This window comes from Balaenoptera acutorostrata, chromosome 14 (assembly GCF_949987535.1).
Source record: "Balaenoptera acutorostrata chromosome 14, mBalAcu1.1, whole genome shotgun sequence".
Lineage (NCBI taxonomy): Eukaryota > Metazoa > Chordata > Mammalia > Artiodactyla > Balaenopteridae > Balaenoptera > Balaenoptera acutorostrata.
The window spans coordinates 86390441-86413856 of record NC_080077.1 but is presented as its reverse complement, the minus strand read 5'-3'; the positions used below and the strand labels follow the sequence as shown (position 1 = coordinate 86413856).

The following is a 23416-nucleotide window of genomic DNA, read 5'->3' as shown; positions in this document are numbered from 1 at the left end:
AGGGATTAGCGAAGTAATCATGTCATTATAAATACCCAAACAACAGCAACTCCCTTGTTTTTTCTTAGTAAAGGTTTTCAGATGTAACATTTTTCATTGTATAAATTGTTTCTTTCTAGGGTGCACAAGGAGAAAAAGGAGATCCAGGTTTGGCCGGAGTTAATGGGCAAGATGTAAGCCTAACTTTCTTTTTTCTAACATTGTGTTAACATTTTGCTGCTGAAATATGCTAACTATCTAATGCTATTGAGACTTGACTATGCTTGGAAGAACTAGCCACAGTCATTGCGAAGTCAAGAATCAAGGTCGTTTTTTACGTGGCTCAGTGGAGCCCCAGTATTTATTTTTTTTTAAAGGCCACTGACTTTATTGATTTAAAAAGCTTTACAGAGACCGTGACTATCCTGCCCAAAAGAGGGCCAAAGAGCATGAAACAGACCGGGTAGGGGGAGCTATGTGGTCCTCGGCCAGCTTCTGGTGCTAAAGAAAAATGAGGACCTTCTTAGGAAATGGCTGAAGGACACATGCGGCGCCAGTATTTTTAGTTTCGTAACGACCAGGTAGTTCCCTGGCTTTAGATGCCTCTTACGTGTACTCATCCTTCACAGCCCTTTCTTCCTTGCTATTTCTGGCTTGCATTTCTTCTATCTTCCTTTCTCTGTCTTTTTTCTTCTTGCCTGTGTTCTGCTGTGACCTGTGTTCTTACCCAGGTTACTTTTCATCTTACCCCCAATCTCCATCTACTGAGGGGTCTGCAGAGGTTGATCTCAGTGATGAGAAGAAAGGGAAGAAGGGAGGGAACCATGTGTATCTGTGTCGCTCCCCTCCATTGCACCTATTCCCCAACCTCAGGGCTCCTCTCTCTGTCCCAGGGAACATCTCTGAGTCCTCCCCTGCACCCTACCCCCGCCCCCCGCCCAGGACAGCTGTCCCCCCGGAGCTTCACTTGGGTTCTTATGATGGAGTTCGGAGGACAGACCAAATCTGGGCTTCCCTCTAAGTGTAGATTACTCCCCCTTCAGGACATGAGATGCACCATTTACTGTAGATATACTAACTTTACTAAGGCAGGTATCCACAATGAAAATTATTTTTTCTCACAGTTCCCTTATTCATTTGCATAAAAGTGTTTCAGAAAGGTTCTGAAGGACCATACTACTTACTTTCTGGATAAAAGAATAAGGAAGCTAGATCCAGTTCCCTAATGCCCTAGAGGTACTATGAAATCCATCTGGTCTGCAGTAGATGGTTGCACACAGTGGGAAGGGAGGCTGAACTGTCCCTGGGGCCTGTGGACAAATAAGAGGGATACTGGGAGCGGGAGAGAAACATCCCAGGAGTTAACCCTACTAATTACCGTGGGCTTGAGGCTCTAGCCCCCCACAGCTTTACTCTCTTACTTCCTAAGAAGCCCCATTCACATCTTTAATATGGCATCCTTCTTGTTTCTGTCTTCTTCGAAGGGATTTTTCTCCACCAGAGACTGGGAGCTAGCACCAGTGGTTGGAGCTAAGGGAGTCTCTGCATTTTCTCTGCCTCCTTACAGTACATCAGGATGCTGAATGTCCTAACCATTGGCCCGTACACTTAATAGAGCATCTAATTCCCCCACCCCCCACCCCCGACCCTGTCACGGGAGATCCTGGTGTCGTGGGAAGTCAGAGCCCAGTGTATGTCCCAGTTCTGTCACTAGTTGAGAAAATCACTTCTCAGAGTCTGTAAGGTGATAGCCTTAGAATAGATTCTAAAGTCCCCATCACTGCAATGCCCTATCATTTAATACAAAGAGATTACTAAGATTAATTAGGATTACAGTCTTGAAAAGCATGATGAAACTTGAAGCATTCATTCAGGTGTTTGTACTTTCAGCTGCATGTAAGGCAATGTAGGGAAAACACAAAGAGGGTACAGCTGGAGCCCAGGCATGGGCAGTGCTCTGTGTGAAAGTGTTCGCCTTTCCTCCTCTGGCTGGGGGCGTGGGGTGATGCGGTTTGTGTTGTTTTAAAGGAAGAGTCCTTTCACAGCGTGTTCTGCAAAATGCACAGAATTGAGGCCTTTGCCTGTGCTTTTGTTCTTCCTATCATACTCTTTATGAGAGCAAAGACCATTTCTTGCAGTCGCTAGTACTTAGTAGATGTTTGGAGTAAGTTCTCAATAATTAGTTGCTAAATTTTCATGTTAAAACTTGAGAGATTATTATAATAGTCTAAAATATAAGTAATTAGAACCTAAACTAGGAAAACAGAGGTGAAAGGGAGTGCACAGTGATATTGCAGAGGTAAAATACATGCAATTTGGTGCTTGATTGCAGTGAAAACTCAAAAATAGCCCAAGGTTTTGACCATTCATTACAGGAAGGATATTATCTCATGATAAATGTAGGAGTGTTGAGAGAGATTAACTACAACGTTGCAAAAGATAACCAAGCTGCATGTATGCCGCTCCCCGAGATACAGGAGCAAAACAGGGATTTTTATTTTATTTTATTTTATTGGCCACGCCTCGCGGCATGCGGGATCCTAGTTCCCCAACCAGGGATCGAACCCGTGCCCCCTGCAGTGGAAGCACGGATTCTCAACCACTGGACCACCAGGGAAGTCCCAAAACAAGGATTTTTAGAAGTTCATTAAGATAGTGTTAGAATTGAAATAGAGAAAGGATTTATCCAAACACTCGAATAAAACTGGAAGGAGATTTGAGGGGTTGGAGCCTGAAATATAGTCACATTAACTTAAAGATTTGAAAACTTTTCTTACGGTATCTTAAAGTAAGGTGATTTGGCTTTTTAGAATTAATCAGTTGTACACACATAGATATGAGTGCCTTCTACTTGCCCAGATCTAACGACCATCTTGCTGAGAGAGCCCCCAGCCTACTGGGTAGTGTGACCTTTCCTCTTTGACAAGGGTCTGGGAAGAGCCCTTCACACCCCCCCATCCACGGGTGTGTTATTCCTCTAGCACCATCACTGTCTCATATAGCTCATTAGGTACATTATAAAGCGTGACAAAGCACATTAAGTTTTCTCATCTGGTTACTTAATTAATATTCCTTCCCTTAATTTTGCCAAAGGTATTCAGAGGTCATGACTAAGGAGAAATAAGAAAAAGTAATGAAAGTTCTCTTTTTACCCCTCTACTCTTACTAGGGGTAAAGAATCACATGCTCTGTTATTTATTCCATCGGTGGTGGTTTTAATATTGTGCCGTAGTCCAAAAAACTGTTTTCATGAGGAATTTGAAATTCAGTCTTTACCCCAACTTTATGGGGTAGAAGGTGCAAGGGGTGATAGCATCCCTATTTTTAGAGGCAAGAAATAAGAGCTTATGAAATTAAGAAATTTTCTTTTAGAAAATGGTAAAATCAGCCTTTATCCCTTGTTTGACTGAAAAGTCTCTTAATTTTCCCACTAAGTCATGCCGCATTTCTCATTGTCTATTTTTCTCAATGGTAAAATAAACTGACTCCATGAACCAAAATCATTCAGCATTTATGACAGTTTGCTCTGCCTTTCAATAAGAACAGGTACACATTCTTAGGGAATGAAGGGCATTATAATAGCTATCTCAGTTTGCATTGAAGTCAAGCCATGATGGACATTTTAACTTCAGGAACATTCTGTTGGAATGCAGAGTGAATAACCTTAGTGGGCCAGGTCATGACAGCTACTTTTCAAGTCAGAGAAAATTGGAAGAATTTAATATTCCTGTGAAACAGATTCAAAGCCTTTTTATAGTCTTTATTCTTGTATATTAAATATATCTTGATGTAAATGTATCTTTTAATAATTTCATCTGTGCCAGCTTTCCCGCAAAGTGGACAAGCTCACTTCAGACAATGTAAACCTCCTTTAAAGGGAAGTATGCCAGTTCAGCTTTCTTAATGGGACACTCTTGGCATTTTGGTCATGATGGTTCTTTGCCACGTGGGACTATCGTGCAAGAGCAGAATGCATAGTGTCCTTGAGGCTCACCAACTAATCACCAGTAGCAGCTCTTAGTCATTAGGACAAAAAAAAAATGTTCTGATATCTTTCTAAGTGCATCCATGTGTGTGTGTGTGTGTGTGTGTGTGTGTAAACTTTGATTGATCTTCAAGGTACTGGGGTATTGGACTATACATGCTCATATTTCCCTAATAGTTTAAATAATGCATACCAAATATATATTGAAATTTTCAAAACTTTGAGTTACTAGAATTTAGCCTTCAAAATATAAGACCTCAGCTTCACATATTCTAGTTTATAATTAAGTGATTTTGACTGTGACCTACTGTGAGATGCATTCAACAATGGCACCTTAAAACAGACTTGAGGGGGAATCTTAGAAAGTTGTTAACATGATCTTCAAAGCCAGACTACCTGGGCTCAAATCCCAGCTCTGCCACTACCCAGCTGGCGTACTAATTAGTACATTATTTATTGTCTCTGTGCCTGTTTCTTCATCTGCACAATAGGATGATAATATTAGTAGCACTAACTCATAGTCTTTTTTTTTTTTATGATTAAAGGGGTCATCATACATAAAGCATTTGGATCGGTGCCTTGCATACAGTAAGAGCTATATAAGCATTTGCTATTATTAGAAACTTAAATAAAGCACATTTTCTCTAATATAGAGATAGGTAGATAGATAGATCTTTTTATTTATTTTTTGTGGGGTTATGTAATCTTGGAAAAGTAGATTTCAATTATTTAGTTTAGTCTTCTCCTTTGCATCTTTGTTATTGTCTTTCAAACAACGCTTATCAGAATTACAGCATCTGATGTTTCTAAAATGGTCACGTTAATCTCCTTACACCAATGCAATCTGTACACTGAATACAAAAATACTGGAATCACAAAGGTGCGATATCGGCTGGCGACAGCTGGCGCCATTGCTAGGGAACAAGATGCAGTGGGTGGAAGATGGGGAAAATAATGAATAGTTGGGTTAAAAATTTCAACAAATAACATTATCTTGTATCAAATGATGTTTAAAGACGCTACATACCACCAGTAAGCAGGTCATCCAATAAAAATTAATTCATGGTCTACCTGCTTTTATAATTTTAGTTGTGATACTGTCCTTCAGCTTTCAGCTTACATTTTTAAAAATTTTTTATTGAGATATAGTTGATTTACAATGTTGTGTTAGTTTTAGGTGTACAGCAAAGTGAGCCATAAATAAATAAATAAATAAAATTACAAGATATTGAGTATAGTTTCCTGTGCTATACAGTAGGTCCTTGTTGGCTATCTATTTCATATTTAGTGGGGGTATATTTTAATCCCAAACTTCTAATTTATCACTTCCCCCCTTGCCCTTTGGTAACTGTAAGTTTGTTTTCTATGGCTGTGAGTCTGTTTCTGGTTTGTAGATAAGTTCATTTTGCATTTGGATAAGAGTGCCTGTCTCTCATAACATACAGAGCCCACTTCTGTGCTTTTGAGCATCTTTATATACACAAATTTTATTAAGAACCTTAATAATAGATGCCCGTCTTATTCAGTATTAAATTCAGAGTCTGTTCCATTTTATTCTCACTCACTTATGGTGAGTGCTGTGTCTTTTTCTCCCCAGTACTCAATATCCATTGATAGCAACACTAATGTCACACGAGGAGAAAAATTGCACTTGAGGAAAGCATTACTGATCTACTTCTCGGAGCCTATTATGATGCCATGGCCTTAACAACATAGTACTTGATCACAGGAGGACATGAGCTCCATTGTCCCATGTCAATGGCCAATAAAAGTAGAAGCTCGATGAGTGCAGTACTTCCCAATTGCATTTTATTGTATGTGAGTTAAAGCACAGTTGTTACATATCCATCAAACTGAGTACAGAACTGGACAGAACAATTAACTATCCCTTAGACTTGGGCTTGAAAATTAAAAGCAACATTTATTAAGTGTCTACTCTGTGCTAAGTAATTTTACAACATATGAATCTCAGAACAACTCTTCAAGACAGCTATTACTTTCTTCTTTTGTTGAAGTATAGTTGATTTACAATGTTGTGTTAATTACTGCTATACAACAAATTGATTCAGTTATACATATATATATATATATATACACACAATCTTTTTTATATATATTCTTTTCCATATGGTTTATCATAGGGTATTGAATATAGTTCCCTGTGCTATACAGTACGACCTTGTTTTTTATCCGTTCTATATATAAAAGCTCACATCTGCTAACCCCAACCTCCCATTCCCTCCCTCCCCCAAACCCCTCCCCATTGACAACCACCAGTCTGTTCTCTGTGTCTGTGATTCTGTTTCATAGATAGGTTCATTTGCATCATATTTTAGATTCCACATAGGAGCACTATCATATGATGTTTGTCTTTGTCTGGTTTACTTCACCTAGTATGATAATCTCTAGGTCCATCCATGTAGTTGCAGATGGCATTATTTCATTCTTTTTTATGGCTGAGTAATATCCCATTGTATACATGTACCACATCTTCTTTATCCATACCTCTGTTGATGGACATTTAGGTTGTTTCCATGAAGACAACTATTATTTATACCTATTGTATAGGGAAGCTTAAATAACGCACCCATGATAATGCACAAGTCCTTTCCTGACTGTCCTGAACTCCACGTGTCTGAAGTCCTGAGCACATCCAGGAGAATGAGGCGTTTCCGAGACCTGCTCCTGTCATGCCTGCTGTGCACATGTCTATCATAGTCCTCACTGCTCCCGTCATGCCTGCAGCTGGTTGCTTTATTACCCTACCTCCTCCCCGAACAGTTGATTAAACCAGGGATAGTTAGCTGACACAACAGCAAGTAAGTCCCTACTCCAGAAGGTGCAACTAGGGTTAGTTTGTCAGGCAGGAATGTTAAAGTTTTTAATGTATTATTTTATGCTTCAAATAATATTTTCGTGGCATGTCACATATATGATGATTATGAATTATAGAAGTAACTGGATCACCGATCTACCCAGAGCTCAACCTAACGCCATGTGCACTGTAGAGTTAACCATTTTCCCGAATGTTGTGTTTCACGGTCTCTGCCATTATTAAAAACAATGACTTCCGATTATTGAGCCTGAACCAAGATGGTGGAGTAGAAGGACATGCTCTCACTCCCTCTTCTGAGAACACCAGAATCACAACTAACTGCTGAACAGTCATTGACAGGAGGACACTGGAACTCACCAAAAAAGATACCCCACATCCAAAGACAAAGGAGAAGCCACAATGAGACGGTAGGAGGGGCGCAATTACAATAAAATCAAATCCCATAACTGCTGGGTGGGTGACTCACAGACTGGAAAACACTTATACCACAGAAGTCCACCCACTGGAGTGAAGGTTCTGAGCCCCGCATCAGGCTTCCCAACCTGGGGGCCTGGCAATGGGAGGAGGAATTCCCAGAGATGGAAGGCTAGTGGGATTTGATTGCAGGACTTCGACAGGACTGGGGGAGACAGAGACTCCACTCTTGGAGGGCACACACCAAGTAGTGTATGCATCAGGACCCAGGGGAAGGAGCAGTGACCCCAGGGGAGACTGAACCAGACGTACCTGCTAGTGTTGGAGGGTCTCCTGCAGAGGCGGGGGGTGGCTGTGGCTCACCGTGGGGACAAGGACACTGGCAGCAGAAGTTCTGGGAAGTACTCCTTGGCATGAGCCCTCCCAGAGTTTGTCATTAGCCCCACCAAAGAGCCCAGGTAGGCTCCAGTGTTGGGTTGCCTCAGGCCAAACAACCAACAGGGAGGGAACCCAGCCCCACCCATCAGCAGTCAAGCGGATTAAAGTTTTACTGAGCACTACCCACCAGAGCAACAGCCAGCTCTACCCACCACCAGTCCCTCACATCAGGAAACTTGCAGAAGCCGCTTAGCCTCATCCACCAGAGGGCAGACAGTAGAAGCAAGAAGAACTACAGTCCTGCAGCCTGTGGAACAAAAACCACATTCACAGAAAGATAGACAAAATGAAAAGTCAGAGGGCTATGTACCAGATAAAGGAACAAGATAAAACCCCAGAAAAACAACTAAATGAAGTGAAGATAGGGAATCTTACAGAAAAAGAATAAAGAATAATGATAGTGAAAATGATCCAGGACCTCGGGAAAAAAATGGAGACAAAGATCAAGAAGATGAAAGAAATGTTTAACAAAAACCTAGAAGAATTAAAGAACAAACAAACAGAGATGAACAATACAATAACTGAAATGAAAAATACACTAGAAGGAATCAATAGCAGAATAACTGAGGCAGAAGAAGGGATAAGTGACCTGGAAGACAGAATGGTGAAATTCATTGCTGCTGAACAGAATAAAGAAAAAAGAATGAAAAGAAATGAAGACAGCCTAAGACACCTCTGGGACAACATTAAACGCAGCAACATTCGCATTATAGGGGTCCCAGAAGGAGAAGAGAGAGAGAAAGGACCAGAGAAAATATTTGAAGAGGTTATAGTCGAAAACTTCCCTAACATGGGAAAGGAAATAGCCACCCAAGTCCAGGAAGCGTAGAGAGTCCCATACACGATAAACCCAAGGAGAAACATGCCGAGACACATAGTAATCAAATTGGCAAAAATTAAAGACAAAGAAGAATTATTGAAAGCAGAAAGGGAAAAACAACAAATAACATACAAGGGAACTCCCATAAGGTTAACAGCTGATTTCTCAGCAGAAACTCTACAAGCCAGAAGGGAGTGGCATGATATACTTAAAGTGATGAAAGGGAAGACCCTACAACCAAGATTACTCTACCCAGCAAGGATCTCATTCAGATTCAATGGAGAAATCAAAAGCTTTACAGACAAGCAAAAGCTAAGAGAATTCAGCACCACCAAACCAGCTCTACAACAAATGCCAAAGAAACTTCTCTAAGTAGGAAACACAAGAGAAGAAAAGGACCTACAAAAACAAACCCAAAACAATTAAGAAAATGGTCACAGGAACATACATATCGATAATTACCTTAAACGTGAATGGATTAAATGCTCCAACCAAAAGACACAGGCTTGCTGAATGGACTCAAAAACAAGACCCATATATATGCTGTCTACAGGAGACCCACTTCAGACCTAGGGACACATACAGACTGAAAGTGAGGGGATGGAAAAAGATATTCCATGCAAATGGAAATCAAAAGAAAGCTGGTGCAGCTATACTCATATCAGATAAAACAGACTTTAAACTAAAGAATGTTACAAGAGACAAGGAAGGACACTACAGAATGATCAAAGGATCAATCCAAGAAGAAGATATAACAATTATAAATATATATGCACACAACATAGGAGCACCTCAATACATAAGGCAACTGCTAACAGCTATAAAAGAGGAAATCGACAGTAACACAATAATAGTGGGGGACTTTAACACCTCACACCAATGGACAGATCATCCATAATGAAAATGAGGAAACACAAGCTTTAAATGACACAGTAGACCAGGTATGTTTAATTGATATTTATAGGACATTCCATCCAAAAACAGCAGATTACACTTTCTTCTCAAGTGCACACAGAACATTCTCCAGGATAGATCACATCTTGGGTCACAAATCAAGCCTCAGTAAATTTAAGAAAATTGAAATAATATAAAGCATCTTTTCCGACCACAACACTATGAGATTAGAAATCAATTACAGGGAAAAAAACGTAAAAAGCACAAACACATGGAGGCTAAACAGTACGTTACTAAATAACCAAGAGATCACTGGAGAAATCAAAGAGGAAATCAGAAAATACCTAGAGACAAATGACAACGAAAACACGACGATCCAAAACCTATGGGATGCAGCAAAAGCAGGTCTAAGAGGGAAGTTTATAGCTATACAAGCCTACCTCAAGAAACAGGAAAAATCTCAAATAAACAATCTAAACTTACACCTAAAGGAACTAGAGAAAGAAGAACAAACAAAACCCACAGTTAGCAGAAGGAAAAAAATCATAAAGATCAGAGCAGAAATAAATGAAATAGAAGCAAAGAAGACAATAGCAAAGGTCAATAAAACTAAAAGCTGGTTCTTTGAGAAGATAATATTGATAAACCGTTAGCTAGACTCATCAAGAAAAAGAGGGAGAGGACTCAAATCAATAAAATTAGAAATGAAAAAAGAGAAGTTACAACAGACACCACAGAAATGCAGAGCATCCTAAGAGACTACTACAAGCAACTCTATGCCAATAAAATGGACAACCTGGAAGAAATGGACAAATTCGTAGAAAGGTATAACCTTCCAAGACTGAACCAGGAGAAATAGAAAATATGAACAGACCAATCACAAGTAATGGTATTGAAACTGTGATTAAAAATCTTCCAACAAACAAAGGTCCAGGACCAGATGGCTACACAGGTGTATTCTATAAAACATTTAGAGAAGAGCTAACACCCATCCTTCTCAAACTCTTCCCAAAAATTGCAGAGGAAGGAACACTCCCAAACTCATTCTATGAGGCCACCATCACCCTGATACCAAAACCAGACAAAGATACTACAAAAAAAGAAAATTACAGGCCAATATCACTCATGAATATAGATGCAAAAGTCCTCAACAAAATACTAGCAAACAGAATCCAACAACACATTAAAAGGATCATACACCATGATCAAGTGGGATTTATCCCAGGGATGCAGGGATTCTTCAATATACGTAAATCAATCAATGTGATAAAGCATATTAACAAATTGAAGAATAAAAACCATATGATCATCTCAATAGATGCAGAAAAAGCTTTTGACAAAATTCAACATCCATTTATGATAAAAACTCTGCAGAAAGTGGGCATAGAGGGAAGCTACCTGAACATAATAAAGGCCATAGCAAACCCATAGCAAACATCATTCTCAATGGTGAAAAGCTGAAAGCATTTCCTCAAAGATCAGGAACAAGACAAGGATGTCCACTCTCACCACTATTATTCAACATAGTTTTGGAAGTCCTAGCCGTGGCAATCAGAGAAGAAAAAGAAATAAAAGGAATACAAATTGGAAAAGAAGAAGTAAAACTGTCACTGTTTGCAGATGACATGATACTCTACATAGAGAATCCTAAAGATGCCACCAGAAAACTACTAGAGCTAATCAATGAATTTGGTAAAGTTACAGGATATAACATTAATGCACAGAAATCTCTTGCATTCCTATATACTAATGATGAAAAATCTGAAAGAGAAATTAAGGAAACACTCCCATTTACCATTGCAATAAAAAGAATAAAATACCTAGAATAAACCTACCTAGGGAGACAAAAGACCTGTATGCAGAAAATTATAAGACACCGATGAAAGAAATTAAAGATGATACCAACGGATGGAGAGATATACCATGTTCTTCGATTGGAAGAATCAATATTGTGAACATGACTATACTACCCAAAGCAATCTACAGTTTCAGTGCAATCCCTGTCAAATTACCAATGGCATTTTTTACAGAACTACAACAAAAAAAATCTAAAAATTTGTATGGAAACACAAAAGACCCCAAATAGCCAAAGCAGTCTTGAGGTAAAAAAGTGGAGCTGGAGGAATCAGACTCCCTGACTTCAGACTATACTACAAAGCTACAGTAATCAAGACAATAAGGTACTGGCACAAAAACAGAAATATAGATCAATGGAACAAGATAGAAAGCCCAGAGATAAACCCACATACCTATGGTCAGCTAATCTATGACAAAGGAGGCAAGGATATACAATGGAGAAAAGACAGTCTCTTCAATAAGTGGTGCTGGGGAAACTGGACAGCTACATGTAAAACAATTAAATTAGAACACTCCCTAACACCATACACAGAAATAGACTCAAAATGGATTAGAGACCTAAATGTAAGACTGGACACTATAAAACTCTTAGAGCAAAACATAGGAAGAACACTCTTTGACATAAATCACAGCAAGATATTTTTTGATCCACCTCCTAGAGTAATGGAAATAAAAACAAAAGTAAATGGGACCTAATGAAACTTCAAAGCTTTTGCACAGCAAAGTAAACCATAAACAAGATGAAAAGACAACCCTCAGAACGGGAGAAAATATTTGCAGATGAATCAATGGACAAAGGATTAATCTCCAAAATATATAAACAGCTCATGCACCTCAATATTAAAAAAAACAAACAATGCAATCCAAAAATGGGCAGAAGACCTAAATAGATATTTCTCCAAAGAAGACATACAGATGGCCAAGAAGCACATGAAAAGCTGCTCAACATCACTAATTATTAGAGAAATGCAAATCAAAACTACAATGAGGTATCACCTCACACCAGTCAGAATGGCCATCATCAAAAAATCTAGGGCTTCCCTGGTGGCGCAGTGGTTGAGAATCTGCCTGCCAATGCAGGGGACACGGGTTCGAGCCCTGGTCTGGGAAGATCCCACATGCCGCGGAGCAACTAAGCCCGTGAGCCACAACTACTGAGCCTGCGCGTCTGGAGCCTGTGCTCCGCAACGGGAGAGGCTGCGACCATGAGAGGCCCGCGCACCGCGATGAAGAGTGGCCCCCGCTTGCCGCAACTAGAGAAAGCCCTCACACAGAAACGAAGACCCAACACAGCCAAAAATAAATAAATAAATTAATTAAAAAAAAAAATCTACAAACAACAAATGCTGGAGAGGGTGTGAAGAAAAGGGAGCCCTCTTGCACTGTTGGTGGGAATGTACATTGATACAGCCACTATGGAGAACAGTATGGAGGTTCCTTAAAAAACTAAAAATAAAATTATCATATGATCCAGCAATCCCACTCTTGGGCATATACCCAGAGAAAACCATAATTCAAAAGGAGTCATGTACCACAATGTTCATTGCAGCACTATTGACAATAGCCAGGTCATGGAAGCAACCTAAATGTCCATCGACAGATGAATGGATAAAGAAGAGGTGGTACATGTATACAATGGAGTATTACTCTGCCATAAAAAGGGACAAAATTGGGTCATTTGTTGAGACGTGGATGGATCTAGAGGCTGTCATACAGAGTGAAGTAAGTCAGAAAGAGAAGAACAAATACCGTATATTAATGCATATATGTGGAACCTAGAAAAGTGGTACAGATGAACCGGTTTTCAGAGCAGAAATTGAGACACAGATGTAGAGAACAAACGTATGGATACCAAGGGGGGAAAGTTGGGGGGGGGCCGGTGGTGGGATGAATTGGCAAATTGGGATTGACATGTATACACTGATGTGTATAAAAAAATAAAATTCAAAAATTCAAAAACTAACTAAATAAATAAATAAAACAATGACTTCCTACTTATCTGTTTGTAGGAGTACCGGGTTCAGTCTTGCATGTATGTAGATGTTCCATAATATTTGTTGTGTAAATAGAAAGTTGGTGTCTTTCTCCGCCATTTCTTTCTTCATGTTTGTTTTTCTCTGGATGATGTTCTACCAGCAAGAAGAGAGAATACCTCTTTTTAGTAAATTTCTCAGCAGTAAATGGCACTCTGGCAGTTGTTAAAATGGTAAAGAAGGCTTTTTGTTTTTAATATCTTTATTGGAGTATAATTGCTTTACAATGGTGTGTTAGTTTCTGCTTTATAACAAAGTGAATCAGCTATACATATACGTATATCCCCATATCTCCTCCCTCTTGCGTCTCCCTCCCACCCTCCCTATCCCACCCCTCTAGGTGGTCACAAAGCAGTGAGCTGATCTCCCTGTGCTATGTGGCTGCTTCCCACTAGCTATCTATTTTACATTTGTCAGTGTATATATGTCCAGGCCACTCTCTCACTTCGTCCCAGCTTCCCCTTCCCCCTCCCCGTGTCCTCAATTCCATTTTCTACGTTTGCGTCTTTATTCCTGTCCTGCCCCTATGTTCTTCAGAACCTTTTTTTTTTTTTTTTAGATTCCGTATATATGTGTTAGCATATGGTATTTGTTTTTCTCTTTCTGACTTCGCTCTGTGTGACAGACTCTAGGTCCATCCACCTCACTCCAAATACCTCCATTTCATTTCTTTTTATGGCTGAGTAATATTCCATTGTATATATGTGCCACATCTTCTTTATCCATTCATCCGATGATGGACACTTAGTTGCTTCCATGTCCTGGTTATTGTAAGTAGAGCTGCAATGAACATTGTGGTACATGACTCCTTTTGAATTATGGTTTTCTCAGGGTATATGCCCAGGAGTGGGACTGCTGGGTCATATGGTAGTTCTGTTTTTAGTTTTTTAAGGAACCTCCATACTGTTCTCCATAATGGCTGTATCAATTTACATTCCCACCAACAGTGCAAGAGGGTCCCCTTTTCTCCACACCCTCTGCAGCATTTATGGTTTGTATATTTTTTGATGATGGCCATTCTGACTGGTGTGAGGTGATACCTCATTGTAGTTTTGATTTGCATTTCTCTAATAATTAGTGATGTTGAGCATCCTTTCATGTGTTTCTTGGCAATCTGTATATCTTCTTTGGAGAAATGTCTATTTAGGTCTTCTGCCCATTTTTTGATTGGGTTGTTTGTTTTTTTGATATTGAGTTGCATGAGCTGCTTGTAAGTTTTGGAGATTAATCCTTTGTCTGTTGCTTCATTTGCAAATATTTTCTCCTGAGGGTTTTTTTAAATGGTAAAGAAGGCTTTTAATTGAAGATTATCACAATATGATTATTGCAATAGGGAAGAGAGATTTGGCTGAACTCTGAATACAAGGATGAGTGGGGACTTATGGACAAAGAATAGAAAGATATGGTCAGTGAGTGGAATAGCCAGTCACTTAAGCCAAGTACACATCAGCCTTGGTACCTCCCTTTCCCTGGCCCTACCTCCAGCGTTTTTGCAAGTCCATCCCCACCCTCAGCCTTCTTGCTCTCTTGCCTGCAAAGCTGTGAGAACCCCTTTTCTGCTTCTGCTCTTGCTGTGTACAATCTACTTTCATGTTGTAGCCAAAACTATCTTTTTTTTGGAAACACAGTCAAATCATGCCATTTCTAGGCTAAAACCCTAAGTGGCTTCCCCTTGTACTTAGAACAAAACCCACCCTTCTCTCCATGACCTGCAGTTCTCTATGTGCTATGACCCTGGACTAACCTTGACCTCATCTCCTGCTCTTTACCTCCTTACCTGCTCATGACACTCCTTCCACCTGGAGGGCTTTTGTGCTTGCTGCTGCCTCACCCATCCGTCCCTCTGCCTGCCCCAACACTTTTTTCCAGGATCACTGCATGACTGGATCCTGTGAAACAAACATCCCCTCCACCCAGAGGCCGTTTCCAGCCACTACCCCCACTGAAATAGCAGCCTCTGCCCCGCACTCATTGCATTCAGCCCGTGGACCTGTTCATCGTCGGTCACCCTCCTCTATAACGTGAATTCCACTGGGACAGGAATCCTGACTTTGTTATCGAAAAAATTATTATGATACTTGTTAAAATGGTAAAGAAGAGTTTTTATTCAAGATTATTGCAATATGAGTATTGCAATAGGGAGGAGAGATTGGGCTCGACTCTGAATACAACAAGGATGAGTGGGGATTTGTAGCAAAGGGGTAGAGCGATGTAGTCAGCGAATGGAATATTACTAAGAGCAGACATCAAGGCTGGGGGATTTTCTCTAAACTGCCTTAACAGGCTTCTTGCTAAAGGCACACCAAAGACTTATGCATCAAAGAGGGGGATGAGGGACTTGATCAGATATCAAGGCTGGGGAGTTCTTTCTAAAGTGACTTAACAAGATTCTTGCTAAAACTGGGCCAAACAAGCCAAGGACAGACAGGATGGGCCCGAAGTTGAGGCCTGGCTCAAGTTTCGTTAAGGAGGGAGTCTTTGTCAACTTGCTGTTCTTTTTTGTGTCTCTCAATAACACTCTCTAGTACAAATAAAGTATAATATATTATATTTTAAAATTTAATATTACAATTTCAAGACAAAGGTAAAGATACTATACTTTCTTATAGCCACATTTTAAAAAGTAAAAAGAAACAGGTGAAACTAATTTTAATAATATATCTTATGTAATCCCATATCCACAATGTTATCTTTTCAATATATAATCAACAGAAAAATTATTAATGAGCTACTGTACATTCTTTTTTGTACCAAATATCGAAAACCCGATGGTATTGCACACTCACGGCACATTTCCATTCAGACTAGCCATGTTTCAAGGGTGAAAAGCTACACAAGGCCCAGGGCCACCTATCGGGCAGTACAGATATGACAACTGCAGGGGTGACTGCACAGAGGGTATCCAGTAAATGTCTACTGAATAAATGCATGAGCGAACTAAGAATAAACCATAATCACAGAAATAGCCGTTTTCTTTCCACAAGTGTCTAGAATATGTTGATGCCAAGTTTTACTCCAGAGGCATGTATAAATAGAGTATGTGTTGCTTGATTTGGGAAAGAATGGGTATTTCAAATAATAAAGAGAATATCACATCTCAAATATGATTTAATTTTTCACTCATCCTTGTTCTATAAATACCTGGAGGTAATGATGGAAGAAACATAGCTATGAATTTTATCCACGAAGTTGTTTATGCACCACAAAGGTGTTTATTTTAACCAATGATTGAATAGATGTTTTCACCCATTAAATTTTTTTTCTTAAAGTATAAGGCTACAGTTTTCACATATCCTTTGTAACAAGATTATTTTAAATATCTCGTTTACTTTTGTTCCTTTAAATTCAGCCTCAGCTTCTACATTGAGTAGCTACAAGTGATGGCATTTGGCATTGTTTATTCACTACAAAATGTCAGAGTAGTAAGAGTGGGATGCCTCAGCTAGGAACAGTAAGATGCTCGGATTTACTGTGCATTCTGTGGCTTCAGAATATTTCTTTTTTCCATTATTGTTCTTCCCTCACCCAATGTGTTAAATTAAGGATGAGAAAATATATTTTTTCCTATTTACCATACAGTCGGGACGTGTCTATCTAACTTTCCTTCTGTTTACACTGTGAATACATTCAGCTGTAGCACTGATCTCCTCCAGTGAAATCTATTGTGGTGTTCCTGACAGCTGTCATTTCTGAATCGGATCAACCAAATACCTACTAAAACACCCAAGAGTCCAGAAGACTCATGAATATATTTATCTGATATGCTGTCTATGTCTTATGTAGTTTTATTTGATAGCTTTATAAATCCAGGTAAAAAAAGAAATAGGAGTTAGAGAACTAAACCAGACTTTAAAACAGGAGAGAGATTGCATTTTAGCTCCAGCTTTGTGAGGGATGGGAAAAGAATACATCCTTCATCCCTTTTACCCCCACAATTAGATTTCTCGATAGAGACAAAAAAATGTTTTTGATTTAAATCTTGAATTTTGGGGGCAAGCTTTATAAAGGCCAAATCAATGCTAAATCAGCGGTATTTACAACGTCTACAAATTTAAGCCGAAGTGGATACTTAGAAGCTCATATAGATCTAAATGATGTTCCCCCAGATGGTGAATTAATGTAATTTTAGCAGGAAGCAAAGTTGCACAAATATGCAGTATTGCGGCCTCACACTGATTTAATGTATCTGTACCCACCACAGCACAGATGTTGTATATCATTTTAGAGCCAGTTTTTCTGTACTACACACTGAAGAATGGGATTTGGGAGTTCAGTAAATTATGATTTATTTTGCGACTAATGACTTGTTAGAAATTGAAGCTTTCTGTGAACTGTATATAGAAATCACATTAGCTGTGTTCTTTGCGCAGGGTTTGAAAGGTGACGTGGGTCATCATGGTCCACCTGGCCCAAAAGGAGAAAAGGTACCGTATTCACCCAGGAAAGTGCCAATCTTTTCTTAAGCAAACCCTGAGAACCTATGAAGTGACTTTTCATTGATACTGTTTAACTGCCAAAAGTTAATTTTGTTAAAATTAACCAAAGGCTGTTATGTTAAAAGCATCTGAACAAGAAGAAAAGCCTTTTGGTTCATTTAATTAGTTTGAGGAGACTAAATGCACCATTGCTAATCGACATTAATTTGTGTTTATAAGATTTCCCTTTTCTCTCCCTTGCTTAACTGCATTAAGTATTGCGTCACCAAATTAGCAGCCATGTCCTGTACTGGGGACCTTTGCCAGTAGCACTGAGCTGCTACCACGATGGTGAAGCAGGCGGCCTTTGGGGGGAAGGAGACTGACTGTGCATCTCAGTCTTAACCTAAATGCCCCATTTCCTAGCACCTTTTCTCATATGTCATTTTATAGTGGCCTATTGGCAGCGACCTTGAAAAGAAAATTATGAGATAATGAAAGCAAAAGTTGTTTTGAGTAAGGTCCTTGGATGATACTCGTTTGATGACAGTTGTACGTGTAGATGGTTTGCACTGTATTTTGTTCTCCATTCTCAGCACATTTAGAAATCTTTGTCTATCTTCAATATTTACCTCTACATTAAAATTGACTTTGCAAATTGGTCCCCAATGACTGATTTAAGCTACCTCAATGTTCTTTAACAGCTATTGGTTATTTTTATTCAGTTGTTCCCAAAATAATGATTACACAAGGCTAAGTCCTCACTTTTGAGGTGATTATGTTAGATGAAAAAAGAGAACGTCATAGAGATACTCCCAACACGAGAATACAGCATGCCAGTGCCCCATGCCACATGGTGTTGGTTCCACAATGTCCATTTGAAGGGGGATTATGGCAGTGATGCTTGACTTTTTTTTAAGCAATGACTTTATTCAATTCACCAACGGCACTCTGGGATTCGATTTATTTGTCTGCAAAATGAGGGGTTTTGATGAGATGGAGGGTCCCTAAGAGTCTGTCAAATTTAACATTCTAAGACTTACCTTTTAAAAAAACTTAATTTTTTTTATTGAGGTATAGTTAATTTACAATATTATATTAGTTTCAGGTGTACAGCATAGTGATTCAAAATTTTTATAGATTATACTCCATTTAAAGTTATTGTAAAATATTGGCTATATTCCCTGTGCTGAACAGTATATCCTTGTAGCTTATTTATTTCATGCATAGTAGTTTGTACTTCTTAATCCTTTACCCCTATCTTGCCTTTCCCAGTGATGCTTGATCTTAATAACTAAGAGTTCTCATGAAATAAATAGGGATGCTGATACAATAAAGCATATAGGTGACATATTTATAAATTGGAAAATGATAAACTTTTAGATTAACCATATTTTTTAGATTTTGAATAGTTTGTCAATATATCCACCTGGTAATTTGTATTCACATAGGTCAGCAAAGCAACGTTAGTATTTAAAAACACGTGAATATAGGCAAAGCCTCATACAGTTGTTGGCAAGTGCAAGGCCAGTTCAGCAAAGCTTTAAAAGAGGCAGTGGGACTGCTGCTTGCAGCTGGAAGGCATGAAGTGGGGAGACCCACTTATTATTTCTGCAGATCCCCATGCTAACTTTGTCAGAAATATAATCTGTCGTTGTGACAATTCCCAGCTGCTCCATTGGCAAGCAACCATATTTGAAGAGATATTCTTTCTAATTTTGGATTAGTAGACAAAAGGATGGAAACTAGATTATTTTAGCTTTTCAAAACAAGTTCTGCCACTGCAGAAAGCATGGGGATGCACAAGGCGATATTTATATCATGAGAACTAAAAGCACATGATCAATTTTTCATTGTGCAGAGACCTTTATCAAGGTAAAATTCTACTTTTCTTCCAGATTTATCTAGATATTGCTTCGATCCATTCAGAAAATTTATAAATAACATGAGCAAAAAGGGACTATTGGTAATTGCAGCTTTTCTTTCATCTATTTTAGGGAGATATGGGACCTCCAGGACCGCCAGCCTTAACTGTAAGTGTTCTTGAAGTCAAAATTCAAAACTGAAATACGTTATCCTGTTTATTATTCACATTACATCATGATTAAACCAGAATTTAAGCCACTGGATATTTTGAGAACTGAAAGTGACTTGAGTAAATCTAGGCAAACCTCCAGATTTTAAAGATGGGACATCTGCCCACAACACTGAAGGGCTTAACCCGAGGTCATGCGAGTAGTTCTAGAAAAGCCTGGAAGCAGTACCTAACCTAAGCAATTTTCTCCACCCTCCATATGGTTCATAATTTTGCCCCTTAAAAGTTTGATTATACATCCTTAACATGACATTTAAAGTTAATGGAAGCAGAGACAGTTCTATTTACTCTAAAAACTGTAAAAGAACAAAATTATAATCACCCAATATATAAATATAGCTACCTATTTAAACTGTTACATTCTCCAAAACCTGTTCAAGACTCTTGTTTTTTCCTATGTGAGTTGCTTCTAAGATTTGCACATGATAAAATGGCAGTATTTCAGAAACAGATTTATGAGAAAAGTTTATAATGTGCGCATAATGGGATTGCTCTCAATTAAATGGTTCATCATTTATTAAACATTTAATCGTAAGTATGTAATGCTTTTATATTTGGATACAATTTGCTGTTACTGATTTTCTTCGTCGTCCATTAGGGTTTCTCATTTAACTTAAAGATTTGGTCTGAGAATGACACTAAGCCTAATGGGAAAGAGGAAAGGCTTTTACGTAAGATCATGTGTAGCCTGAGGTCTCTTGAATTTTATGTTGCTATCATCTAATGACATAAATTAAGAATTTAAATCATCAGTTTTCCGAGACCTGTCGTGATCATAGGTTAGGTATAAAGAAGTCTTCTAGCATCTGGATGGGGGTCTTCCAGCGGAGCAGCACAGGACTCTCAAAGGCTGTGTGACTTTGATAACATTCCTATTTATCTTTGTACTTGAAAATGTCATTCTGAACACTATGTTAATAATGTCTTACACAGATAATCTTTGCAATGCTCACCTGAAGGGCAAATATTTCTTCATAAATGGAAAATCTAAGGAACCAAACAAATGACTTTCTTAGGGCTATCCAAGTTCAATTTACAGTGGAATTCTCTGCTTGAAGCTTTGATTTTCAAGACGGAAATAAAAACTATTTATTTGAGAGAAGACTTTAAATGCTTATTATTCAATTTTTTATAATTTGTGGAGTTTATTTCTTAAATTATTTGGCAGTGATTTCGAGTTAAGCCTGCTCATTTTATTTAAATCACATGCTTGCTTTTCTTCAACTGAGTTATGTGCTCAATCATTCCACGTAGTTATCTGATTACCTAGTCGTTTTCAACTTGTGTTTGAAGACCAAAATGCAATCTCTATCTGTATCATTTCACCCGATAAGCAAATTTGACCCCTCAGCCAGAATATTATATTGGACTATATCTATCTTGTGGATTTTTAGTGACAGCTGACATCTTTCTGCCAGGTAGCACCTTGTAGATGTCTGTTTGCAATATTCAGCTGGCAGACACCAAAGGAGTACAAGCTGATTTTTACACTTATCTAAAGATATGAGAGAGACGCTAAAGTAGGAGGTCAAGATGGCAGATTAGGAGGACGTGGAGCTCACCTCCCCCCACAAACACATCAAAAATACATCTACATGTGGAACAGTCCTCACAGAAAACCAACTGAAAGCTAGCAGAAGATCTCTTATACAGCCAAAGCTGAAAGAAAGATTCCCGCATAACTGGGTAGGACAAAAAAAGAAAGTCATTGGGACAGGACCGGTGCCCCTGGGAGGGAGCTGTGGAAGAGGAAAGGCCCGCATGGGCAGCCCCTCGCCCTTGGAAAGCCTTCACTAGCTGGGAGGTCCACCGGGACAGATAGAGGAGCCGGAGGGGCCTGCACTCTGCCCACGAGGAGTGTGTGTGTGCTGGCTTGTTAGCAGTCAGGGCACAGAGAGACTGGCACTGATGGCTGCCACCTCACCCACTTCCCAGCCTGAAACGCACTTTGGGTGGGGCTGCCAGTACACAGAGTAGGTGGGAGCTGAAACTTGGGCTTCTGTGGACGAACCCTGGGAGAGGACTCAGTCTAGCTATGCGTAGACAGCCCCCAGGGCCTGGAGTGCAGTCCAGGCCTAACCTCAGAGCCTGTTGTTAGTGCACACATGGCAGGGTGTGGGCCCACCATAGGGACCCCACTATTAGCATGCCCATGCGGGACACTGCTCCATTGGTGGGCTTTGTGCGTGCACACACTGTGGGGCAGGCACTGACACCTGAGCCCATAATCAGCACTCCCACAGTGGGGGCAGGTGGGAGGTGGGTCCTGCAGAAGCAGACTTCATTGGTGTGCACACCAGTGGGGGGCAATGTCCACAGAATCGTACATCTCCATTGGACAGGCCCTGGTGAGAAGTGTGCAGAGGTTCCTTTCCCAGCAGGGGTGCTCCAGTTCCACCCACCTCACACAAAGCTTGGAGCTGGCATCTAGGGGGAGAGGCCCTGGGAGAGCCTTACCACAGAGGAGGCCTAGGTCTCAGGTGGCAGCACACCACTTCAGTTCCTGCAGCTACAATGCCCTGATCCCCAGGGCCAGGCTTACACTAGGTCTGGGACAAACACAACAGAGAAAGGGATGTGACCTTGGGCTGCTTCTGAGCAGAACTGTGGACGCCTGAGTAGGTGGTGCATAGGTTCACTGTGACCACATGGGCCTCTCTTGCTTCAGCACTCACCTCCTTGGGACAGAGCACACACTTAAGGGCAACAGAGCCATATCAAACCCAACCTTCAAGGCTTCTACTGAAACAACTGGGGAGCAGACCCCACCCTCAACAGGGTTGTGACATCCACGGAGCAAAGAGGAGGCCCCGCCCAACATGCAGGGCAGGAACTGGACACCACAACACCAGTCATACCCTCTATCAAGGGGATAACAGCCAGCACACTCTGAGGAAAGATGTGGCAGCCATCCGTTATGAAAACAGCTCTCACAGCAAAAATATTAGACTTACATAGTCTACAAAGGGATGCTCCCACATAAAAACAGCCCTCCAAGACCACAGTAGATAACTTCATAGAGTCAGAGAAATATAAGTAAAATGAAGAAACAGAGGAACTACTCTCAATAAAAAGAACAAGTGAAATCCCCTAAAAAACAATTAATGAAACATACCTCTTCAGTCTACTAGACCCCTGAGTTCAAAAAGGAGGTAATTAAAATGCTAAAGGAATTAAGAAAGATTTTCAATAGAAATGCAGATCACTGAAACAAGGAACTAGAAACTATAAAGAAGAAACAATCAAAATTAGACAACTCAATTGCTGAGATAAAAAATGAGCTAAAAGCAGACTGAATAATACAGAAGAACAAATTAGTGATTTGGAAGATAGAATAATGGAAATCACCCGATCAGAACAGCAGACAGAAAGACAAATGAAAAAACAAATGAAGGCTTCCCTGGTGGCGCAGTGGTTCAGAATCCACCTGCCAATGCAGGGGACATGGGCTCGAGCCCTGGTCCGGGAAGATCCTACATGCCACAGAGCAACTAAGCCCCTGCACCACAACTACTGAGCCTGTGCTCTAGAGCACACAAGGCACAACTACTGAGCCCACGTGCCACAACTACTGAAACCCGTGCGCCTAGAGCCCGTGCTCCGCAACAAGAGAAGCCACTGCAATGAGAAGCCCACACACCACAATGAAG

The 23416-nt window shown here is 39.9% G+C and overlaps 1 protein-coding gene across 4 annotated transcripts in view; it reads left to right on the top strand.

The window, feature by feature from the left end:
• Window positions 1–23416, top strand: part of COL19A1 (collagen type XIX alpha 1 chain) — a 379271-nt gene that overhangs the window by 159006 nt on the left and 196849 nt on the right. For 3 of the 4 annotated variants that reach the window (XM_057528157.1, XM_057528156.1, XM_057528155.1), the window contains 3 exons: window positions 120–173; window positions 17627–17680; window positions 19669–19704. In XM_057528157.1, the coding sequence (XP_057384140.1) occupies window positions 120–173; window positions 17627–17680; window positions 19669–19704 (144 nt within the window). The remainder of the gene's footprint in view (window positions 1–119; window positions 174–17626; window positions 17681–19668; window positions 19705–23416) is intronic. The other variant, XM_057528158.1, reaches the window with a different exon arrangement.